The sequence below is a fragment of the Schistocerca nitens genome, chromosome 2 (assembly GCF_023898315.1).
Source record: "Schistocerca nitens isolate TAMUIC-IGC-003100 chromosome 2, iqSchNite1.1, whole genome shotgun sequence".
In the NCBI taxonomy this organism is placed as follows: Eukaryota; Metazoa; Arthropoda; class Insecta; order Orthoptera; family Acrididae; genus Schistocerca; species Schistocerca nitens.
Genome location: NC_064615.1, coordinates 675421402 through 675442227, shown reverse-complemented (window position 1 = coordinate 675442227; position 20826 = coordinate 675421402). Strand labels below are relative to the sequence as shown.

General features: G+C 36.4%; 2 protein-coding genes across 3 annotated transcripts in view; one reads left to right on the top strand and one right to left on the bottom strand.

The window, feature by feature from the left end:
• The window catches only part of LOC126235237 (kinesin-like protein KIF19), a 605478-nt gene that overhangs the window by 343574 nt on the left and 241078 nt on the right, over window positions 1-20826 (top strand). The gene's annotated exons all lie outside the window — the stretch shown is intronic.
• LOC126236794 (hemolymph lipopolysaccharide-binding protein-like) overlaps window positions 3321-20826 on the bottom strand; it is a 39698-nt gene continuing 22192 nt past the window's right edge. For both annotated transcript variants that reach the window (XM_049946381.1, XM_049946382.1), the window contains 2 exons: window positions 14422-14676; window positions 3321-3730 (listed from right to left, as the gene is read on the bottom strand). In XM_049946381.1, the coding sequence (XP_049802338.1) occupies window positions 3558-3730; window positions 14422-14676 (428 nt within the window). In that variant the 3' untranslated portion in view covers window positions 3321-3557. The remainder of the gene's footprint in view (window positions 3731-14421; window positions 14677-20826) is intronic.

Genomic DNA, 20826 nt, shown 5'->3' with positions numbered 1-20826 from the left:
TTATCGTCCTCTGAAATCACTGTAGTGTCTTAGGTCAGCAATGTAGGATTTCTATTAAAAATCTTTTCAATTCCCTTCTGCTTCACTCAAATGGCATTCATATAACAGACCAGAACCTACACAGATAACATGCCAATATTAGGTAGGAGAGTACTTAAGTTGTCCAAAACGTTTAAAGACCACCATAAAATAAGACTGGTGCAGGGAACTATTTATGCTTGGTACAGGACTTTCAAGTGCTAGCTTTAAGTAATATGTGTTAATTTATAGGTATTATATGACTTTCTTATATCATGTTAAACTGAGGTTTTGTATAGCCTGTCTTATGTGATACCCAAAAATGTGTGTGTAATTAACTTACTGGTACTGTACTCTTTTTTTAAAATATTTTATTTAATAGTTACACTTCATAACCATTAGTTTTATGTTTATCAGTTGTTTTGTTGTTGGCTGTCTCATATATTTGTGTATGGACAAAATAAGATTGTGCTACTTTTATAAATCAGACAGTTAAACTAACCAAGTATAAAAAGCCTGCTCTGTTGTTCAGCACTTAGAAGTCTATTTTGCACAGTACTCTTTATAGTCTTAATAAAAGTCTTCTAGAGAAACATAGTGAACTAGGGTATTTATACAACAAAATCTAGCAGTAAATATACTGTGTAAGGCAGGTAGGTGTACATCTTGGAGAGGCCTCTCCTAAGATCTTGGAACTTGTATGCATCCCTTACAGATGTGTTTATTGCTTATAAGAAACGTCAGCATCAGGTGAACTGTGATTTGCATAACCACAGTGCAAGATACAAAAGCAATTTCAATGTAGATATTGGCTCAGTTCAAAGTTCAAAGTGAGGTTTTGTATCCTTTTGGAAAAATCTTCAGCTAATACCAGTTGGACACAAAGTAAGAAGAAGGGGACTCCTACTCATTAAAGGTGGAGAACATTTCTTATTATCTACTTTTTCTATAAATTATTTTGTTTTCTACATCTACACCAGTTAGCCGCATGACATAAAAATATACATTGTAAACAGACCTTTATGCAGACATTACATAAATACATAATCTGACAAATATCAATGCTATGATTAGATTAGATTAGATTAGTACTTGTTCCATAGATCATGAATACGACACTTCGTAATGATGTGGAACGTGTCAGGTTAATAAAAGGTGCCTATACGAGATATTACATTACACAAAGGTTGGGAAATTACCCACTTACTATATCCAAAAATTCATCTAATGAGTAGAAGGAGTTGCCATTAAGAAATTCTTTTAATTTCCTTTTAAATGCTATATGGCTATCTGTCAGACTTTTGATGCTATTAGGTACGTGACCAAAGACTTTTGTGGCAGCGTATTTTACCCCCTTCTGAGTCAACCTTGAGTAGTGAAGATCATCCTTTCTCCTAGTGCTGTAGCCATGTACACTGCTATTACTTCTGAATTCGTTTGGAGTGTTAATAACAAATTTCATAAGTGAATATATATACTGTGAGGCTACAGTGAAGATCTCTAGCTCTTGAAGTGAGTGTCTGCAGGATGATCTTGGATGAGCTCCAGCAATTATTCTGATTACACGCTTTTGTGCAATGAACACTCTTTTACTCAGTGATGAGTTACCACAGAATATGATGCCATACGAAAGCAGAGGATGAAAATAGGCGTGGTAAGCTAATTTACTCAGATGTATATCGCCAAAATTTGCAATGACCCTAATAGCATAAGTAATTGAACTCAAAAATTTCAGCAGATCCTCAGTGTTTTTTTTTTTTTTTCCCTCATCAATGCATACACCTAGAAATTTTGAATATTCTACCTCAGCTACCGATTTCTGATTGAAGTCTATATTTATTAATTGGGTCATTCCATTTACTGTGTGGAACTGTATATACTGTGTTTTGTCAAAGTTTAATGAGAGCCCATTTGCAGAGAACCACTAATGATTTTCTGAAAAACATAGTTTACAATTTCACCAGTTAATTCTTGTCTGTCGGGTGTGATAGCTATACTAGTATCATTGCAGAAAGTACCAGCTTTGCATCTTCGTGAATATAGAATGGCAAGTCATTAATATATATTAAGAACAGCAGAGGACCCAAGGCCGAACCTTGCAGCACCCCATTCTTGATTGTTCCCCAGTTTGAGAAATCACCAGTTTTTTACATATTATGTGAACTGTTTATTTCAACTTTCTGCACTCTTCCAGTTAGGTATGATTTAAATCATTTGAGCACTGTCCCATTCATACCACAGTACTTGAGGTTATCTAGAAGTATTCCATGATTTACACAATCAAAAGCCTTTGATAGATCACAAAAAATCCCAATGGGTGACTTCTGGTTACTCAGAGCATTTAATATTTCATTAGTGAAAGTATATATAGCATTTTCCGTTGAAAAACCCTTCTGGAAACCAAACTGCCATTTTGTTAAAACTTTATTTTTACAAGGTGTGAAGCTACTCTACAATACATTACTTTTTCAAGAACTTTGGATAAGGCAGTCAGAAGAGAGATTGAGCGGTAGTTGTTAACATCAGATGTATCCCCTTTTTTATGCAGTGGTTTAACAATGGCATACTTCAGTCTATCTGGGAAAATACCCTGCTTCAGAGAGCTATTACATATGTGGCTAAGAATCCCACTTACTTCTTGGGAACAAGCTTTTATTATCCTGCAGGAAATACCATTAATCCCATGTGAGCTTTTATTCTTGAGAGAGTTTATTATCTTCCTAATTTCAGATGGAGAGGTGGGTGGAATTTCAATTGCATCAAATGGTGTGGGTAAGGCCTCTTCCATTAACTGCCTTGCTTCTTCTAATGAACATTTAGATCCTATTTTCTCTACAACATTTAAAAAATGATTATTCAAAATGTTTTCGACTTCTGGCTTGTTGTTTATCAAGTTTCCATTCGCTTTGATGGTAATGCCATCATCCTGTACTCTTGGTTGTCCTGTCTCCCTTGTAATAAGTAATGTAAGTACCATTAGTCAAGTGTAACAAATAGATGTCTAACATAAATGATGGAGGAACCAGAAGCTATTTAACATATTCAGGAATCATCAGCTTTTTCCAGGCTAAAGACCGTTCTACTAAAGTTACAGATATTGCATTAAATTTACCCTGTGTAACAACAGACAGTGTATAGCAATGTACTGATAGTTTAGTGTTAATGGAGTGCAGATAATAAGTTTCTAACAACATAATTTTTATCAGTGTAGTGCTGATTCATTATAAATACATGAAGTTTCTTAATCGTGATTGGATCTGTGGAATATGAGGAAAGCAGGAATGAGTGAATGAAACTCCACGTAAGCATAAATATGTATATACATATTTTTTTAAAGTTATTCACCACAATATTTTCAAAGAACATTCAGAAACATATATTTAGTTTTACAAAAAGTTCCTCCTGTACAATTTTTTATTTGGATAATAGAGATGTATGTATATCAGTATAAAAGCTTTTTCAAACAACTCTCATAGCATGTAGGTATCATCTTCATCTTTGTTTTCTTTATAATCTGTGCTTCATTTTGTTAGTGTTAATTACAAATCATATTCACATATAAATGGAACCTTGAAACCACATGGAAGATCGTTTAATGTACTATCATGAGCAATACTTCCACAGTCTTCACCTTCATTAGTCTTACTACCACCAGCATTATCTGGCTGACCTTTGCCCCATTTTGTATAGCCTGTTGTCTGAAGTGGTTCACCTACAAGAGAAATTATTTGCTATGATTAAAAAAAATGAAGACTACAGAAAAGCTGAACAGAGATACTCAATACTTTCTTTTAATTCATGATTCTTTACCATATGGATATCATGTAGCAAGATATTTTGAATAATAAAATGAGACATGAACAGGTCATACAAGGTGTGTTCAAACAGTAAAGTGACTTCATATTTTTATGAAAAAATATTTATTTATTCATCAATATTCATGCTGTCCCCTTCAAAGTAATACCCCTCAGATACGATACACTTGTGCCAATGCTTCTTACAATCTTCGACACACTTCTCATAAGCACTTTTTGGTACCGTCTTGAGTACTTATAGCAATGAAATTTTTATTTCCTTAATCATCGAAAATCTTCATCCTTTCAAAGGTCCCTTCAGTTTTGGGAACAGGGAAAAGTCGCAGGGGGCCAAATCTGGTGAAAGTGGTGGCTGAGGCATGATTGTCATGTTGTTTTTGGCCAAAAAATCTCTCACAAGCAATGATGAATGAGCAGGTGCATTGTCATGATGCAAAAGCCATGAATTGTTTTTCCACAATTGTGGACATTTTTTGCATATAGCTTCTCACAAACAGCACATAACATCAAGGTAATACTCCTTATTGACTGTATGACCTTGAGGCAGAAATTCATGGTACACTATGCCACAGTAATTGTAAAAAACAAAACTTTGACATTTGATCAAACTTGGCATGCTTTTTCCGGTTATGGCTCTCCCAGATGCTTCCATTGGGATGACGGGGCTTTGTTTTTGACATTATAACCATAAACCCATGTTTTGTCATCAGTTATGACTCTTTTGAGCAAATCAGGATCATTTTTGATGTCATTCAAGAGCTTCTGAGTGAAGCTCATGTGATGGTTCTTCTGAAGTTTTGGAACGAACGTCTCATGCCCAAAAAGTATGAAAAAATTGCACAACATGAGCCGACCAATATGGCAACATCCTCATCAACTTCTCTCATGGTAATTTAATGATTTTTCAAAACAATTTTCTTAAAAGTTTTGGCGTTATCATCTGTTGTTGATGTGCTGGGGCATCCAGAGTGAGGTTTGTCATTGGCATCTTCTTGGCCCTCTTGGATGAGCTTGTACCACTGGTAAACTTTTTTTCTTACTTAGAGCAGACACACTGTCAAGATTTCAAGTGTTTTAGAGCACTTGATTCCATTTTATACACAAAATTTGATGCAAATTTTTGGCTCCATTTTCGATAATAATCGAAAATTGCCGAGCACACTAAAACCTTTCCATCTGTCAAAAACAAATTAAGTATGCTGTACACTTGAAACTGTGAACATATGTTTGGGACATGTATATCAACATAACAAAGATAAAAAAAGATTGATAATCGAATGTACGTTGCCCACACAATTTCAAAAGTCACCATACTTTTTGAACAGCCCTTGTGTTTAAAAAAAACTGATATGGTTGCTATTCAGATCATCTTAAATAATAGTTTGAAAGTTGTGCATTTATTTTTACCGGAGTTTGTTACTCAAATGAATTCAACAAAGAATAAATCAATCCAGTGTTCATATGCTATTTGAGAAGAGAATTTATTTACAATTCCTTAATTTTGAACAGCAGCAGTCAAAGAATGTTAATTTTATTGCCTTTATTGGAAGCTAGCTTGGTGGTCTATGATCAGTATTTGTAACAATTAATAAAGATCTGAAACTAACACAGTGACGAACAGTCAGGATTATAAGAAGAGCCACTCATTACCTCAATTAAATGAACCAAAAAATTAATTATGAGGTTAGAATATAAAATCAAATAATAATATATAATGATTCGTAGAAAATTGTTATGGAAAATTTATTTTCAGTGGATCTCAGGTCTAGATGGAAACACAAAAAGAAAAGCAGAAAACAACGAATTGCTAAAATCTGATGTTACCATGAACATTGCCTGTGAGGTCATTCATATACAACATGTACAGCACGTTTCTTCATGTGCTTATTTGGATCATGCATGAAGAATGACTCTCCATGCAAGACAGCATACTGTGTCCTCCCTACCAAAAAATCATTGATTTAGTTACAAATATTGTATGATACCTCATATGAACCCACTTCTGTTAACAAAAGTTGGTGTGGTACTGAATCAAATGCTTTTTGGAAGTCACAGAATACTGCACCCATCTGATTGCTTTGATTTATAGCTTTCAGGGTTCCATGTCACAAATGTGCGAGTTGTGTTAGTCATGACAGATGCTTTTGGAATTGCAGCTGGTTGCCATCGATGAGGTCATTCTATTCAAGGTACCTCATTATCTTTGAGCTCGGAACATGTGCGAGCTTTAGAATTACAATATGTGCAATAAAAACTGTGAGATGTCACCATGAACTGCAAAGGGGTGTCTCTCTTATAGCGAGACATGTTGTTATGAGAAAGAATCAGTTTTTGACCACAGCTGTCGTTTTAGTTGGCCAGTGGTGTTTCCGGCCCATGTCATGTATGAAAAAATGTGTTCACAGTTTCTTTTATTAGTGTGTATGTGCCAACAAGTACTGAAAATATGAAGTGGCAGATATCTCAGGAAATTTATGCATTGTACAAGGTGCTTATTATTAAACATTCACTACTTGAGAGAGCCCCCATGAAAAACAGCTACTATAGGACAATGAAACTTCATGGAAACATTTATAAGGACATGCAGAAGAGAAATAATGAATAATTTCCACATCAGAGGGTAACAGTTGATAATTGCATACCAGATTTATATTCCAGGTTACAAACTTTGCTTAGTGTGATGACCATCTGCATTCAAGACAGCCTGGAAGTTTGTACGGTTACCATTTCATGATTGTTCCAGCACTTTTTGAACAGTGGACTATGGAATGTTTAGGCATTGTGAAAGATCTTGTGCACTGCTTCAAGATCACACATTGTGTCCAGCATTCTCAGATATGGCAGCAATAGCTTTTTCAACAATTTATGATGTAATTGGTCACAATTTGTGATGTGATTGGACATTGGCCTCTCCCAGGAGCAATTCCCAAATAGCCATTTAATTCAAATGTCTGAATCATATTCCTCAACCTCAGTGTGGAAAAAGAACCTCTCTGTATACCTTCAACGTGTCAGTATTCACAAAGAGCAGCACCACTATTGCTGTTGTTTTGGTAAAACAGCTTTACAAGTAAAGCCCTGCTCACCTTGTCCAGATCACATTGACTGTCTGCAACTGTCATGCACACTGATGCTTGTTTTTCCATCCTGTGTAGCTATACCAGTTCTGGCCCATAATGGCAAGTCATGACACTAACACTACTGGAAACAAAAATCCTACAGTGCACAGTTTGAACATCCTTCCTATAAAGCTGAATATCCACACAGTAAATAGTTTTCTGTCTACACTGGTGCAAGTAGTGAAAGTTTACAATAATCACCCTGTATAATAAAAATTCATTTATAATATTTGAACAAGCTATTTTCACTCAGGACTTTAAACATACCCAACAACTCTTTATGTAACACTGCTATATGTTACATGAAAATATTAAACTAGAAAATTATGTAGTCCTTCACTGTATTTGACTGGACCAAGAAGAAACATCTAGTATATCCTATAATAGAGTGTACCATCTGCCACTCATTTTACCATTTTTTGTAGAACATAAAACATCCAAGGAACTAGATATACAGGTTGTTTTTTGTTATGGCCAATATTCTTACATGAAACAGTACTATAAAAAATAAAAAAGTCCTATAAAGTTGACAAATGTGCTATTTTACTTGTGTTGAAAATAATCAGTCCTCAGTGGTGTAGCATGTTTTCTGATTATGCTCAGTACTCATTTCTTATTAATTTGTGAACTTGTTTCTCTGACTTGATGTTGTCAGACGTACTACACACATCAAAACAAGTTTTGCATCACTGTGGTTCCCAGAACTCCTAAACATAGACATTGACTGTGGATATTGTATCACAGGCACAGTCCTTTTTACTGTTCAGAGATGTCACTAAACCCAACAAAAGATGTAAACAACCATGCATGAGCAGCACCTATTAGATGGATGGGGTCCGACAGCTGGCCAGTTCCATCATTCTACCAGGAAGGAGGTACACATCTCATGTTGTCTGTAGCTCAACCATGCCTAGATGGTCCATACCACAGTTGAAACCCATCCACATTGTTACTTTGTGCCAGGAAGAGCTCTCAACAAGGGAAGTGTCCAGATGTCTCGGAGTGAACCAAAGTGATGTTGTTCGGACATGGAGGAGATACAGAGAGACAAGAACTGTTGATGACATGCCTCGCTCAGGCCACCTAAGGGCTACTACTGCAGTGAATGACTGCTACCTATGGATAATAGCTTGGAGGAACCTTGACAGTAAGGCCACCATACTGAATAATGCTTCATGTGCAGCCATAGGACGTCGTGTTATGACTCAAACTGTGCACAATAGGCTGCATGATGTGCATCTTCACTTCTGACGTCCATGGCGAGGTCCATCTTTGCCATCATGACACTGTGCAGCATGGTACAGATCAGCCCAACAACATTCCAAACAGACCGCTCAGGATTGGCAGCACATTCTCTTCACTGATGAGTGTCGTATAAGCCTTCAACCAGACAATCGTCGGAGACATGTTTGGAGTCAACCTGGTCAGCATGAATGCCTTAGACACACTGTCCACCTTAGACACACTGTCCAGTGAGCGCAGCAAGGTGGACATTCTTTGCTGTTTTGGGATGGCATTATGTGGGGCCGACATACGCTGCTGGTGGCCATGGAAGGTGCCATAATGGCTGTACGATACATGAATACCATCATCCGACCAATAGTGCAACTACATTGGCAGCATATCTGTGAGGAATTCATCTTCCTGGATGACAACTTGCACCCCCATTGTGCACATCTTGTGAATGAATTCCTTCAGGATAACAACATTGCTCGACTAGAGTGGCCAGCATGTTCTCCAAACATGAACCCTATTAAACATGCCTGGGATAGATTGAAAAGGGCTGTTTATGGACAATGTGACCCACCAACCCCTCTGAGGGATCTACGCCAAATCGCCATTGAGGAGTGGGGCAATCTGGACCAACAGTGTCTTGATGAACTTGAGGATAGTATGTCACGACAAATACAGGCATGCATCAATGCAAGAGGACGTACTACTAGGTATTACAGGTACCGATGTGTACAGCAACCTGTACCACCACTGCTGAAGTTCTTGCTGTATGGTGGTACAACATGCAATGTGTGGTTTTCATGAGCAATAAAAAGGGCAGAAATGATTTTTATGTTGATCTCTATTTCAATTTTCTGTACAGGTTTTGGAACTCTCGGAACCAAGATTATGCAAAACTTTTTTTGGTGTGTGTACATACAACCATCTCCTATATCAGTATTTGGTATATATTGTTTTGAAGTTGTGCTGGCATCAGATCATGACTGGTGATTCTGTGGAATGTAAACAGTAAAGTGGAGTCCTGTTATTCCATGTGAGAAATGGTAGACATGGTATTTTACCATGTCTCAGTCAGAGGCATTAACCAACAGGTATGTGCCATGCATCTCAAACAACATTCTTAATAATGCATTCCAACTGGAGAAAAGCATATATATGTTTGGTAGGATATTCCAATGAAACTTTCTGGCAGATTTAAACTGTGTGCTGGACCAAGACTCAAACTCAGGACCTTTACTTTTAGTGGGCAAGTGCTCTACCAACTGAGCTATGCAAGTGCAACTCAAGCCCCATCCTCACAGCATTAATTTGGCCAGTACCTCATCTCCTACCTTCCAAACTTGACAGGAGCTCTCCTGTGAAAGCTGTGAGGATGGGGAGTGAGTCATGCTTGGGTAGCTCAATTGATAGAGCACTTCTCCGTGAAAGGCAAATGTCCTGAGTTTGAGTCTCAGTCTGGCACACGGTTTTAATCTGCGAGGAAGTTTCTTATCAGTGCACACTCTGCTACAGAGTGAAAATTTCGTTCAGAATATTCCAATGCCTTGCAGACATCTGATTGTTTGCAACAAGGACAAGAGACTGTAATACACCTCACCCAGTTTGCATGGCAGATGTGGAGAAATGAGTGTTGCAACAATTAGAAGACAATCCTGAAAGTGTGTGATGAACTGGAGCTGTTGAAGGCATAAAACATACTCTCACATGATCGATTCTGTATGAGTGATTACTTTATCCATATAACTAACAGCATGTGCAACCTGTCATGCACAAGTCCACTGTGCTAGATTAACTTTCTGCCAATGAATTCTAAAACAGAGTGCTGAAGATCTGCAGTTTACAGCTTGGGTTTTATTTATGGTTGAGTGGATTCATATGGAGTGAGATAATAAATTACCACAATAACCAAGTGTAAGGAGATGCAAATCTTTGAGTGAGCATGGAAGCAAAACATCAGAATCCTTTAGTACTGTACATATGTTGGTCCTTACCTGTCTTAACTAAATAATCTACATAAAATTAGCTGAAACTGGGCATGTGGGAATGGGTATGTTAGGCACTGACACAATGAATAATATGCATGAGAAGTTAAAGGCAAAAACAAATTGGCTTACTGAATTAACTAAAGTACTACAAGTAGCATTGAAATAATTTCAAAAATTGATAATCTTTAGCATTTCCTGAAACCATGAGGCATGGTATAAATGTCACTTGCTAATATGATGAATACTAAAAAAAAGAGTGGCACCACAATGCTCACTAAGACCAGCATCCTCAATAGTGATTTGCCGAGAAAATGAATGCACTGCATATGTGATTCAACATGAGTGTGGAGGCACAGAATAAAGTCACTAACTCTGCAGCTTGAGCTATCAACAAATATTAATAGCATGAGACGTGGTGAAAAATAACATCTCTCACAGAAACTTGAAATACAGACTGTACAAACAATGGTGGAGGTGCTACACATGCATAGTAACTAGTCACTCAGTATTCACCAGCACCAACACAAATTTGCTGCCACAATACTGTCTCTCATGGGGAAACGCCCAGGACAGGATCCAATGAAATGATACAGGCTTCACATGAGCACAGTGGCCATGATGGATGGTAGCTAGAACCTTGGCTAGTACCCATGAGGGCACATGCACTTGCCCATGGGATTGAATGTCTTCTGCTGTGATGCGCTGCTTTATGTACTGTGCTGTGTTGCAGATATGGTGTGAGTGAGTCTCAATACTTTTGCACCAAATGTCTAAGAGTGAACTTGGTACCATGTACTGCACTCTCTGAGATACGTAGTCCATATGGTATGTCCATCATGTTATGTGCATGGAGCCAAACTCTGATATTGTCACCTCAAAGAGAAGAAGATAACTGAGAGAAAGGTTAGGCTGGCAGAATTCTATATAGATGTGTGGCTATTGCCTTGTTTCCACTAACCAGTGACCATAGTGGATGGTATCTGGTAATGTGAAAGAACTGACTACTTTAGGTGGAAGCAGACAGATGTGTATGAAGAAGAAACCTCACTGCATTAGCAGACAACCATAGGCAACTATATGTATGTGTGGAATGGGGCTGGACAGCTAAAACCAATGTGCAGTGAAGGGCTGCCACAGTATCAATATGTTGGCAGGAATTGTATTTGATGACTCATAAGTTTGTATACTTTACTGGACAAATTAACAAGTGCTGTTTATGTTGCCTCTGCTATTGAAGAATGTTACTGTTGCAGAAAAATACCTGTTGTGGTTTATGCTCACATTCTGTGAATGACACAAACCTTTAATCACTTTTTTTTTTTTTTTTTTCCAGAAGTCCATTAGTGCAGACACTCCTGGGCTTCTGATTGTAGGTATATTTAAGGGCTTTAGTATGTTCCACATCCATCTATGATGTGCACGCATACTACAGCAATTGTCTCACGCATGTCACTAAATCTGAGAGCAGCCAGATGTTTTCATGGAGGGCTGAATGATGTGTAAGAGTGATGGTAACCACATTGAGCACTTCCTGAGCTGTTAACAGACAGATGGTTATCATGAGACAGAACAACCCATATTTCAAAAAGTATTTGTTTCCAGGACCTTTTTATCCTTTTTTGACCAGTACCATCTCTTCTATGTCTATGGACAGGAAAAATTCATATTTTGTGATGAATACAAAACATATGTGAATTCTGCCTCAAAATGTGAAAATGTTTAATAAACACAACTTCATATCAAACTGGATCCAGATGAACTATTTTATCAGAGATAATTTGAAAGAGCATCATTTTCTGCATATAAATATTGAAAATGTACCCAATTTTGAACTAGTAGTATTGTACACCTGGCGAAGCCCAGTCTGGGAAGATAATGTGCGTAAGTACCTGTCTGTAAAATAAAATAGTGTAAAAATGCAACGATATAACAATATGCTCAATGATTAGTGCCATGCTGATTATGGATGGTTGAATGGTTTATTTAAGATATACACCATGTAGTGCAATGTTGTAGTACTCAGCTGTGGGACCTAGCATTTTACTACAAAGAAACACATATGGGTGTTAGCTAAAGCTCGAAAGATGGTATAATGCAGAAACTATTCAAGTGGCAAGTTATGTGGTGAATGTTTTCTGTTTTCAACCATGGTTGCAATGAATACCACTAGAAGTTGGGCCTGAACTATGTCATCAACAATACTCTGCTAACCTCAACAAGAACTTGCGTGGAAGCCATCCATGAACGCCTTGTGTCATTTGTTGCTCGTATTTTCTTTTCACGAAATAAGTGAAGCAACTAATTCTGGCTTATCATGGACTTCAATTATGACCCTTACAACACCAGAAGAGTTCCACAATCCCTGTGACAATGTGTCAGTTCTGTTTTAGTCTGTTTCCCTGTGAAAAGGTGGTGGGGTTTGCTTCCCTGCACTGCTCCTCTCCCCTCTGGCGGCCAAAATTCCAGTTTGTTTAGACTCATGCTCATCTGATACTACAGCCTATAAAACAAAATCTATAACAATTTTCAACTGCACCGAAATTCTCCCATAATTTTAAAATAGAGTTACCGTATGTTCAGTTCTACATCTATGGTAAGTGCCTTGTCAGTTCCATCTGCAGCGTTAAGAAGTATGGGTTGCATGGCTATGAATGCTCATGAAAGGTCAAAATTAATAGTCTGCACATTTTTTAATCAAGAAATTGGGTAGGAAATGGCAACTAATGGCCAGAAACACCTTAAATCAGTGACACATTCAGTTCACTGGTTGGAAAATGCTGCTGCTTTCCAACAGAACAGTCATTTTTGAAAGCTTACACACTGTTAAATGAAGCAAACAAAGGCCATTTTGGGTGAAAAAGGTGTTGCAGTTTTTGCAAAAGTAAACATGCCAGTAAAAAAGTATCTCAATCAGCACTTTTTTTTGACAGTCAATTTCAAAGAACTAAGGCCTTGTTTGTCTTCACTTATGTAGTGTGACAACCTTTTAAATTCGTTTGTGTAATCACTTACAAAAAAAATTGATGCAAATTTTGAGAAAAATAGATGCAAATTTTGCAAAAAATAAGTGCAGATTATGCCAAAAATGGGTATTAATGCTGGTTCTAGGTATGGTGTGAACACATTTTCATTCATGATAAACAATAATAGTAAGTAGCCAAACCAGTAATGAAAGATTAAAGCATCTGAAACAAAATCAGTATTATTCATTTCTGTCCAACTTGATTTCAGTTAGATATTGTTTTAGTAAAGGAGAAAGTAACATGAAAATTGGGGGAGGTGGGTAAAGAAAGGAGCTGGAAACATAAGTACAGCTGCATAATGCAAGACTTCCTGGTGACATAGTGGACATTTTTAGCAGGTGAAATCTTTTGAGTTCCATTTGTCTATTGCTATAGTAATTAACAGCATTTAATAGCAAGATATTCTAATTGTAACTTGTTGTGGTTTAGATGTTACAACATATTACCAATGTAATAATAAGAGTTTAATCAAACAATGGAAACTCCATGTTGAAATATCAACAATACTAGGAAAAGGATAGATTGTTACTCACCATAAAGATGACATGTTGAGTTGCAGATAGGCGCAACAATCTGTTACAGATTTAGCATCAAGACTGGTCTTAGCTGTCAGTGTTGGTGGTAATGTGTGCATGAGGTGTGCTTGCTTATGTAAATGATTGTGTGTTTTTTTCTGAAGAAGGCTTTGGCCAACAGCTAAATGTATAACAGTCTTTTTTGTTACGCTTATCTGCAAGGCACTGTGTCATTTTTACTGCGAGTAGCAATCTGTCCTTTTCCAAATAAGGTTTTACTCATTGCAAAAGTACTTCTGTTCTTTATAAACTATGGAAAGATGTAATTTGCACCTTTTAAAACAATAATATTATATTAGTAACATAAGATCAACAAGAGAACTTTAGAAAGTATATTTTGTGGTGAAATGTTGTCAAGATGTAAGTCCAAGTCAACTCTGTTGCTCTGTTAAATATTTTTTGCATTTTTATCACTATTTATTAATACAATCCTTCAAGAAAAATTGCTGCTATGTCTCTGGCAGGGATACAGTTTGAGATCTCAACTGTCCATAGGAAATTCTTTGTCATCTGGTACATTGCTGTATGTTCCTGAGGCAGGTTGCCACAAAGTTTCATCTTCCAACCACCTCTCACTCCCTTGCATAATCTGCTATTGGCTATATAATACACACCAACACATAGAAAATGTGTATCTAAAAATATCAAATTACCAAATACTGTGTTGTATGTTCCTTCCGTGATTTTGTCATGGAAACCAATAAATGCCCATCCTGAAATTTGTTTGTGCCGTGAAAACAACTGTTTGGCAACACTTGCTTCAGCATCTGAATTCAAAATAACCAGATGCCCTCCTTCATCAGCACAAGTCTTTCTTGCATCACTCCATGTCTTCAGAGTGGTGTGAAATTTGTAATAACCAACACCAGCAAAATGTTCATAACCAGGACCAGGTTTTGGTGGTGGAACTGTTAAAAGAGAATTAGTGTAAATTTACTTAATTCAATTCTTATTTCATTAAGACGGTTTTATTTTGTTTCACCTTGTCTAATTTTATTGCATGCTGTGATTTTGTGACTTCTTGTTATGCAATGAAACTCATTTCTGTGTCTTACTATGGCTATATTTCACAAATTTGTATTCTGAATGCATAGAAACAAAATACATTTGCTAAGGAAATATTTTATTCCAAATAACATTTATCAGTCTTTAATTACTACAGGAATATTTTACACAGCTAATAATGGGAGTTAGTCTGTCATTTTACAAGCTACTTTTTGATGTGTTGTGCCACATGCTTTCCTACTGAAACAAACTCATTTTGTCATTCTCATAAAGGTAGACACATGATTATCACAATAGTATTTCAAATTCAGGATGTTATAACTAGAAGCTAAGTACACTTCAGTGTTTGATTCCCTTTTGCTGAATAAACTACAGTGCATCATAAGTAGGTTTATGGGATAGTAAATTTTGTCAAAACCATGAATGTAAGTTCAAAATTGATGTTGTGTTATTCTTGAGAAGCCAGTGAAACAAAGCCTTTGTTATTGTTGTTGTTTTTGGGGTTTCCCAGGATGAGATAGTAAGGAAGATAGGTGACACAAAATTAGATGACACCAAACACAGAAATTGCTTATCTCTAAAAAAACACAGCCATTACAGTTCTCAGGCCTCTGCACAATATTTTTAAGACAATATTTCCATTCATAATGCTCATTAATTAATTCTATCATTTCTCTGACTCAACATTAAAGTGATTCAATCATTCATGTACTCATTCATTCATTTACCATGTTCAGCAGATCCAGTCATGATGGAGAACCCTGTTGTTGTTGTTTTTGTGGTCTTCAGTCCTGAGACTAGTTTGATGCAGCTCTCCATGCTACCCTATCCTGTGCAAGCTTCTTCATCTCCCAGTACTTACTGCAACCTACATCCTTCTGAATCTGCTTATTGTATTCATCTCTTGGTCTCCCTCTACAATTTTTACCCTCCACGCTGCCCTCCAATGCTGAATTTGTGATCCCTTGATGCCTCAGAACATGTCCTATCAACCTGTCCCTTCTTCCAGTCAAGTTGTGCCACAAACTCCTCTTCCCTCAATTCTATTCAGTACTTCCTCATTAGTTATCTGATCTACCCATCTAATCTTCAGCATTCTTCTGTAGCACCACATTTCAAAAGCTTCCATTCTCTTCTTGTCCAAACTATTTATTGTCCATGTTTCACTTCCATACATGGCTACACTCCATACAAATACTTTCAGAAACGACTTCCGGACTCTTGAATCTATACTCGATGTTCACAAATTTTTATTCTTCACAAACGCTTTCCTTGCCACTGCCAGTCTACATTTTATATCCTCTCTACTTCGCCCATCAGCAGTTAATTTGCTCCCAAAATAGCAAAATTCCTTTACTACTTTACGTTTCTCATTTCCTAATCTAATTCCCTCAGCATCACCCAACGTAATTCAACTACATTCCATTATCCTCATTTTGGTTTTGCTGATGTTCATCTTATATCCTCCTCTCAAGACACTGTCCATTCCGTTCAACTGCTCTTCCGAGCCCTTAGCTGTCTCTGACAGAATTACAATGTCATCGGCGAACCTCAAAGTTTTTATTTCTTCTCCATGGATTTTAATACCTACTCCGAATTTTTCTTTTGTTTCCTTTACTTCTTGCTCAATATACAGATTGGATAACATTGGGGAGAGGCTACAACACTGTCTCACTTCCTTCTGAACCACTGCTTACCTTTCATGCCCCTCGACTCATATAACTGCCATCTGGTTTCTGTACAAATTGTAAATAGCCTTTCGCTCCCTTTATTTTACTCCTGCCACCTTTAGAATTTGAAAGAGGGTATTCCAGTCAAATTTGTCAAAAGGTTTCTCTAAGTCTACAAATGCTAGAAATGTAGGTTTGCCTTTCCTTAATCTAGCTTCTAAGATAAGTCGTAAGGTCAATATTGCCTCACGTGTTCCAACATTTCAACGGGATCCAAACTGATCTTTCCTGAGGTCAGCTTCTACCATACCCTGAGGCATGTGAAATGAGTTAAGGAACACATAAACAAAAGAGGAATATTAGCTAAAAATGAAACTTGAACATAATGAACTATTACTAGAGAGGTTCATACTACTTACACTTACACAAGTTGAACTTAACATAGTAAAACTGTCATTGGAATAGCAAATTTAAAAAATAACTGTTTCTTCGTGAGTGCATTAAATAGTTATTTTCTAATCTTTGAATGTATATAATCAGACATATGTTCATAATTGTCTTTCGAATGTTCAGAGATTCCCAGTTTCTTGTGTGATACCTGATGCAAAATACGGAATCCTAGAGGAAGAGAAAAACATAGATTTAATGTATATATGGGCTGTGCCTGTTGTGGTTAAATATGGACTCTTATTTGGTTTGCTGGTACCATCAGCAAATATTATAGTCTCTAAATGGTCCTTCAGTGTCATTATAAAATCATTTATGTAGATCATGGACAAACAAACCTTGTGAGACTACACATTACACACTACACCCAATACTCAATTACATCTTATTATCCTCTATGAGGATAATAACTCATCTGTGGTAAAATGACATCATTATTGCCTTAATCTATTAGTTCAGTCGTTAAAATTTTATGTTTATACAATCAAGGGCCATGACAAGGTCACATGATATGTAAGGTAGATTAAATTTCTTTATTCATCTTTACCAGGAGTTGATTCCCAAATGGCTTTCTCTGTTAAGAAGCCTGTATCAAAGAAAAAAGAAGAAAGATTTAATGGCCTGTTGATGATAATCACTGGAGACAGAGTGCAAGCTTAGATTTGACAAGGAAAGGGAAGGAAGATGATTGTGTTAGTTTCAAAGGAATAAATTTCTTTAACTGATTTAGGAAACCACAGAAAAACTAAATTTTTATAGATGGGCATGAGCATGACCTCTGCTACTCACATACATGAGTCCTTTGTTTAACCCTTGTGCCAGCTAAGCTACCAATTTATGAAAGGTAAACTGAGAGGCTAGTAATAAATTAGGTTCTTAAAAATTTGTCAGTGTACTATTAAAAGCCACATTCTGAAACATTGTTAAACGGCTGCAATTCATGTAACGGCTTGGAGGTACTATATTTATCTTCATGAATAATGCTGCTGAATGGTCAACTATACCAGGAAATAAGTATCGGGCCATTGACCAACTACAAATGTAGATAAAGGGTAGTAAGCACAAAATTTTAATATTCAGCAAAAATTATATCCAAAGAAACCACCGATTTCAAGTTTCCTAATGACTTTTGCAGTCTGCTTAGTAGTAACTTATTTGGAACAAATGGTGATGTAATAAGTGTCTACTGGAATGTATACAATGCAAAAGAATTTGATTGTTTATTAATATGTGCAATGTTCACCTGCACTGTGAAGAAGTTATAATTGAATTTGTTCTCCAGTACATCTCTATTTGTTCCACAGTCATTGTCCTGGAACTCAGTAGTTTCAGTCACATCTATGTTTTTATCTCTTCATTGTTTAATAATACTGCAGATTGTTTCTAATTTATTGTTGTAATGGTTTACTTTTATGTATAGTACATGTGGTTTTTCCCTAATGACAAATAATTTTACAGTATTGTTAGTAATAGAATTTAGTTCTAGACTTCTGATTGTACACAGAAGTAGATAGATTTTTCTATACTCAGCACAATATACAGTTATTCACTGTGTCATCCATCCCTAGCCCTCACTTCTGTTTAATTTTGCTCTTAACTGGTTCAGGGAATATCAGTCATCATGGTGCAGTAGATTTATGCTAGAGAAAGAGAATATTTTCAATTTTCCTTATTTGTACACACTTTAATGATGATTTTCTGTCAGAGTGTTTCGACTGATGACACCTGGAGTTATTGATGTCAAGCTTTGGATTATTTGGCACAGTAAAACCCCAGTGTGGGTTGAAACATGGTGTGACAGCCACTGACAGTTTGTTTTTTGACCCAACAATCCATAGAGATTTAAATGTAACATAGGTTTTGTGACAATAAAAGTCAAATATTAACAGTAAAATATACTGACTGGTCAGCCACAGATAACAGAAGATATGAGTGCATCACAAAATCATAAACAATGTCTTAAATGGGCTTAGAAAGCAGCTACAGGAAGATCAAAGGGAAGAGCTTTTCAGAGTAGGAAGTATAGATAGAAAATTTAAGATTCTCTTAAAATGTCTGAGTTTTGCTTCTTCCTAAAATAAACAAGGCCAAAATTGAACAGAAGCAGGGATAAAGGATAGATAATTTCTGGAATTAATGTATCTGGTCCTAAGAACAGAGAACTCTGCCTAATTTAGGGAACTAATTGCACTCAAGAGTTGAACTTCTATTACCACAGAGGCCATTTGGTTCCTCCCACCCACTATCAGTTTACTTATAATCCAGACATGGGACCTTGTTGCCCAACATACCCTCCGAGTTTGCACCCTCCTGTTGTTAGGCTTCATTAGGAACCCTAAGCCTTTTTCTCAGTAATCACTCAACTTTATTAATCATTTAACAGAAGCAAGTCTTCTAGTCCAGATTGTATACCAGTTAGGTTCCTTCCAGCGTATGCTCATGCAATAGCTCCATACTTAACACTCATATACAACCACTCACTTGACAAGAGATCCATACCCAAAGACTGGAAAGTTGCACAGGTTACACCAATATTCAAAAAGATAGTAGGAGTAATCCAGTGAATTACAGACCCATATAATTAATGTCAATATGTAACAGGTTTTTACAACATATATTGTGTTCGAAAATTATGGATTACCTCAAACAGAATGGTCTGTTATCATTATTACTTTATGTAAATGACCTCCCCTTAAATTTAGGCAATAACAGAACCTTCCTCTTTGCTGATGATACCACAATAATGATATATGACTCAAATGAACATCTTCAAGATTCAATAAACAGGAGCACAGCACAAGTAAACTCATGGCTTAATTCAAACAGACTACTCCTAAATATAAAAAAGACAGCTGGTATTACTTTCCACACAGCCCAAAATAAAAACCCACCAGTACCAAATATATCACTGAGTGATGATAAAATCAGCTATGTAAAGGAAACCAAATTTTTGGGGTTACCATTACTGACACACTTACATGGAAAAGTCAAATTTATATAACCTGCACCAAATTGAGTAAAGCATGTTTCACAATTAAGACAAATAAGAAATGTTGTTAATACCAACAACCTCACATCAATGTACTACACTCTTTTCCACTCTGTATTAAGCTATGGAATTATCTTTTGGGGCCACAGTGCAGAAGCAGTGAGGCTGTTTAAACTCCAGAAAAAGTAGTTAGAATAATATTATTCAAACAGCAGAAAGGATCTTGCAAACCACTGTTCCAGAATCTGAACGTATTACCCCTCTCATGTCAGTACATACATTTTTCACCAAGAAAAATATTAGCAACTTAGATATAAACTCAAACTGGCACCAACATGATACAAGGTCAAAGAACTCTCTTCCTGTAATTCCAAATTCAAGAAAACTATACAGTAAAGGTGTCAAATATATGGGAATAAAACTCTACAATCATCTCCCAATAGCAGTGAAGAACATTACACAAGTGATGGATTTTAAAGTAAGACTACGGCCACTCCTAATTAAACACTGCCTCTACAGCATACAGGAATTCCTTGAAAACAACCTGCTATAAGGAACTGCTCAACAATAACATCACATAACGGATCCCAAACTATGGACCTTATGTTACATAACTGAATGTAAGTTTTATTGGTATAAATGCTAATTTCTGATACAAAATAAATATAAGACCTAAGTACATTACACATGTGACATAAATATGTAATCAGTTTATAGATTCACAGACATGTACCTCTTCTTATAAATGCCTAATATGTATCATGTGACCTGTCCTATATCATGATGTGCATTTCTGTAGAATTCCTGTTTCAGAGGATCAAAACAAACAAATAAAAAAATAATAAATAAACATAACTTGAATTTAAAAAAAAACATCACTCTCGTGAAGCACAACTTGCTCTTTACTCACGCAAAGTATTGAATGCTATTGACAAGGCATTTCAAAT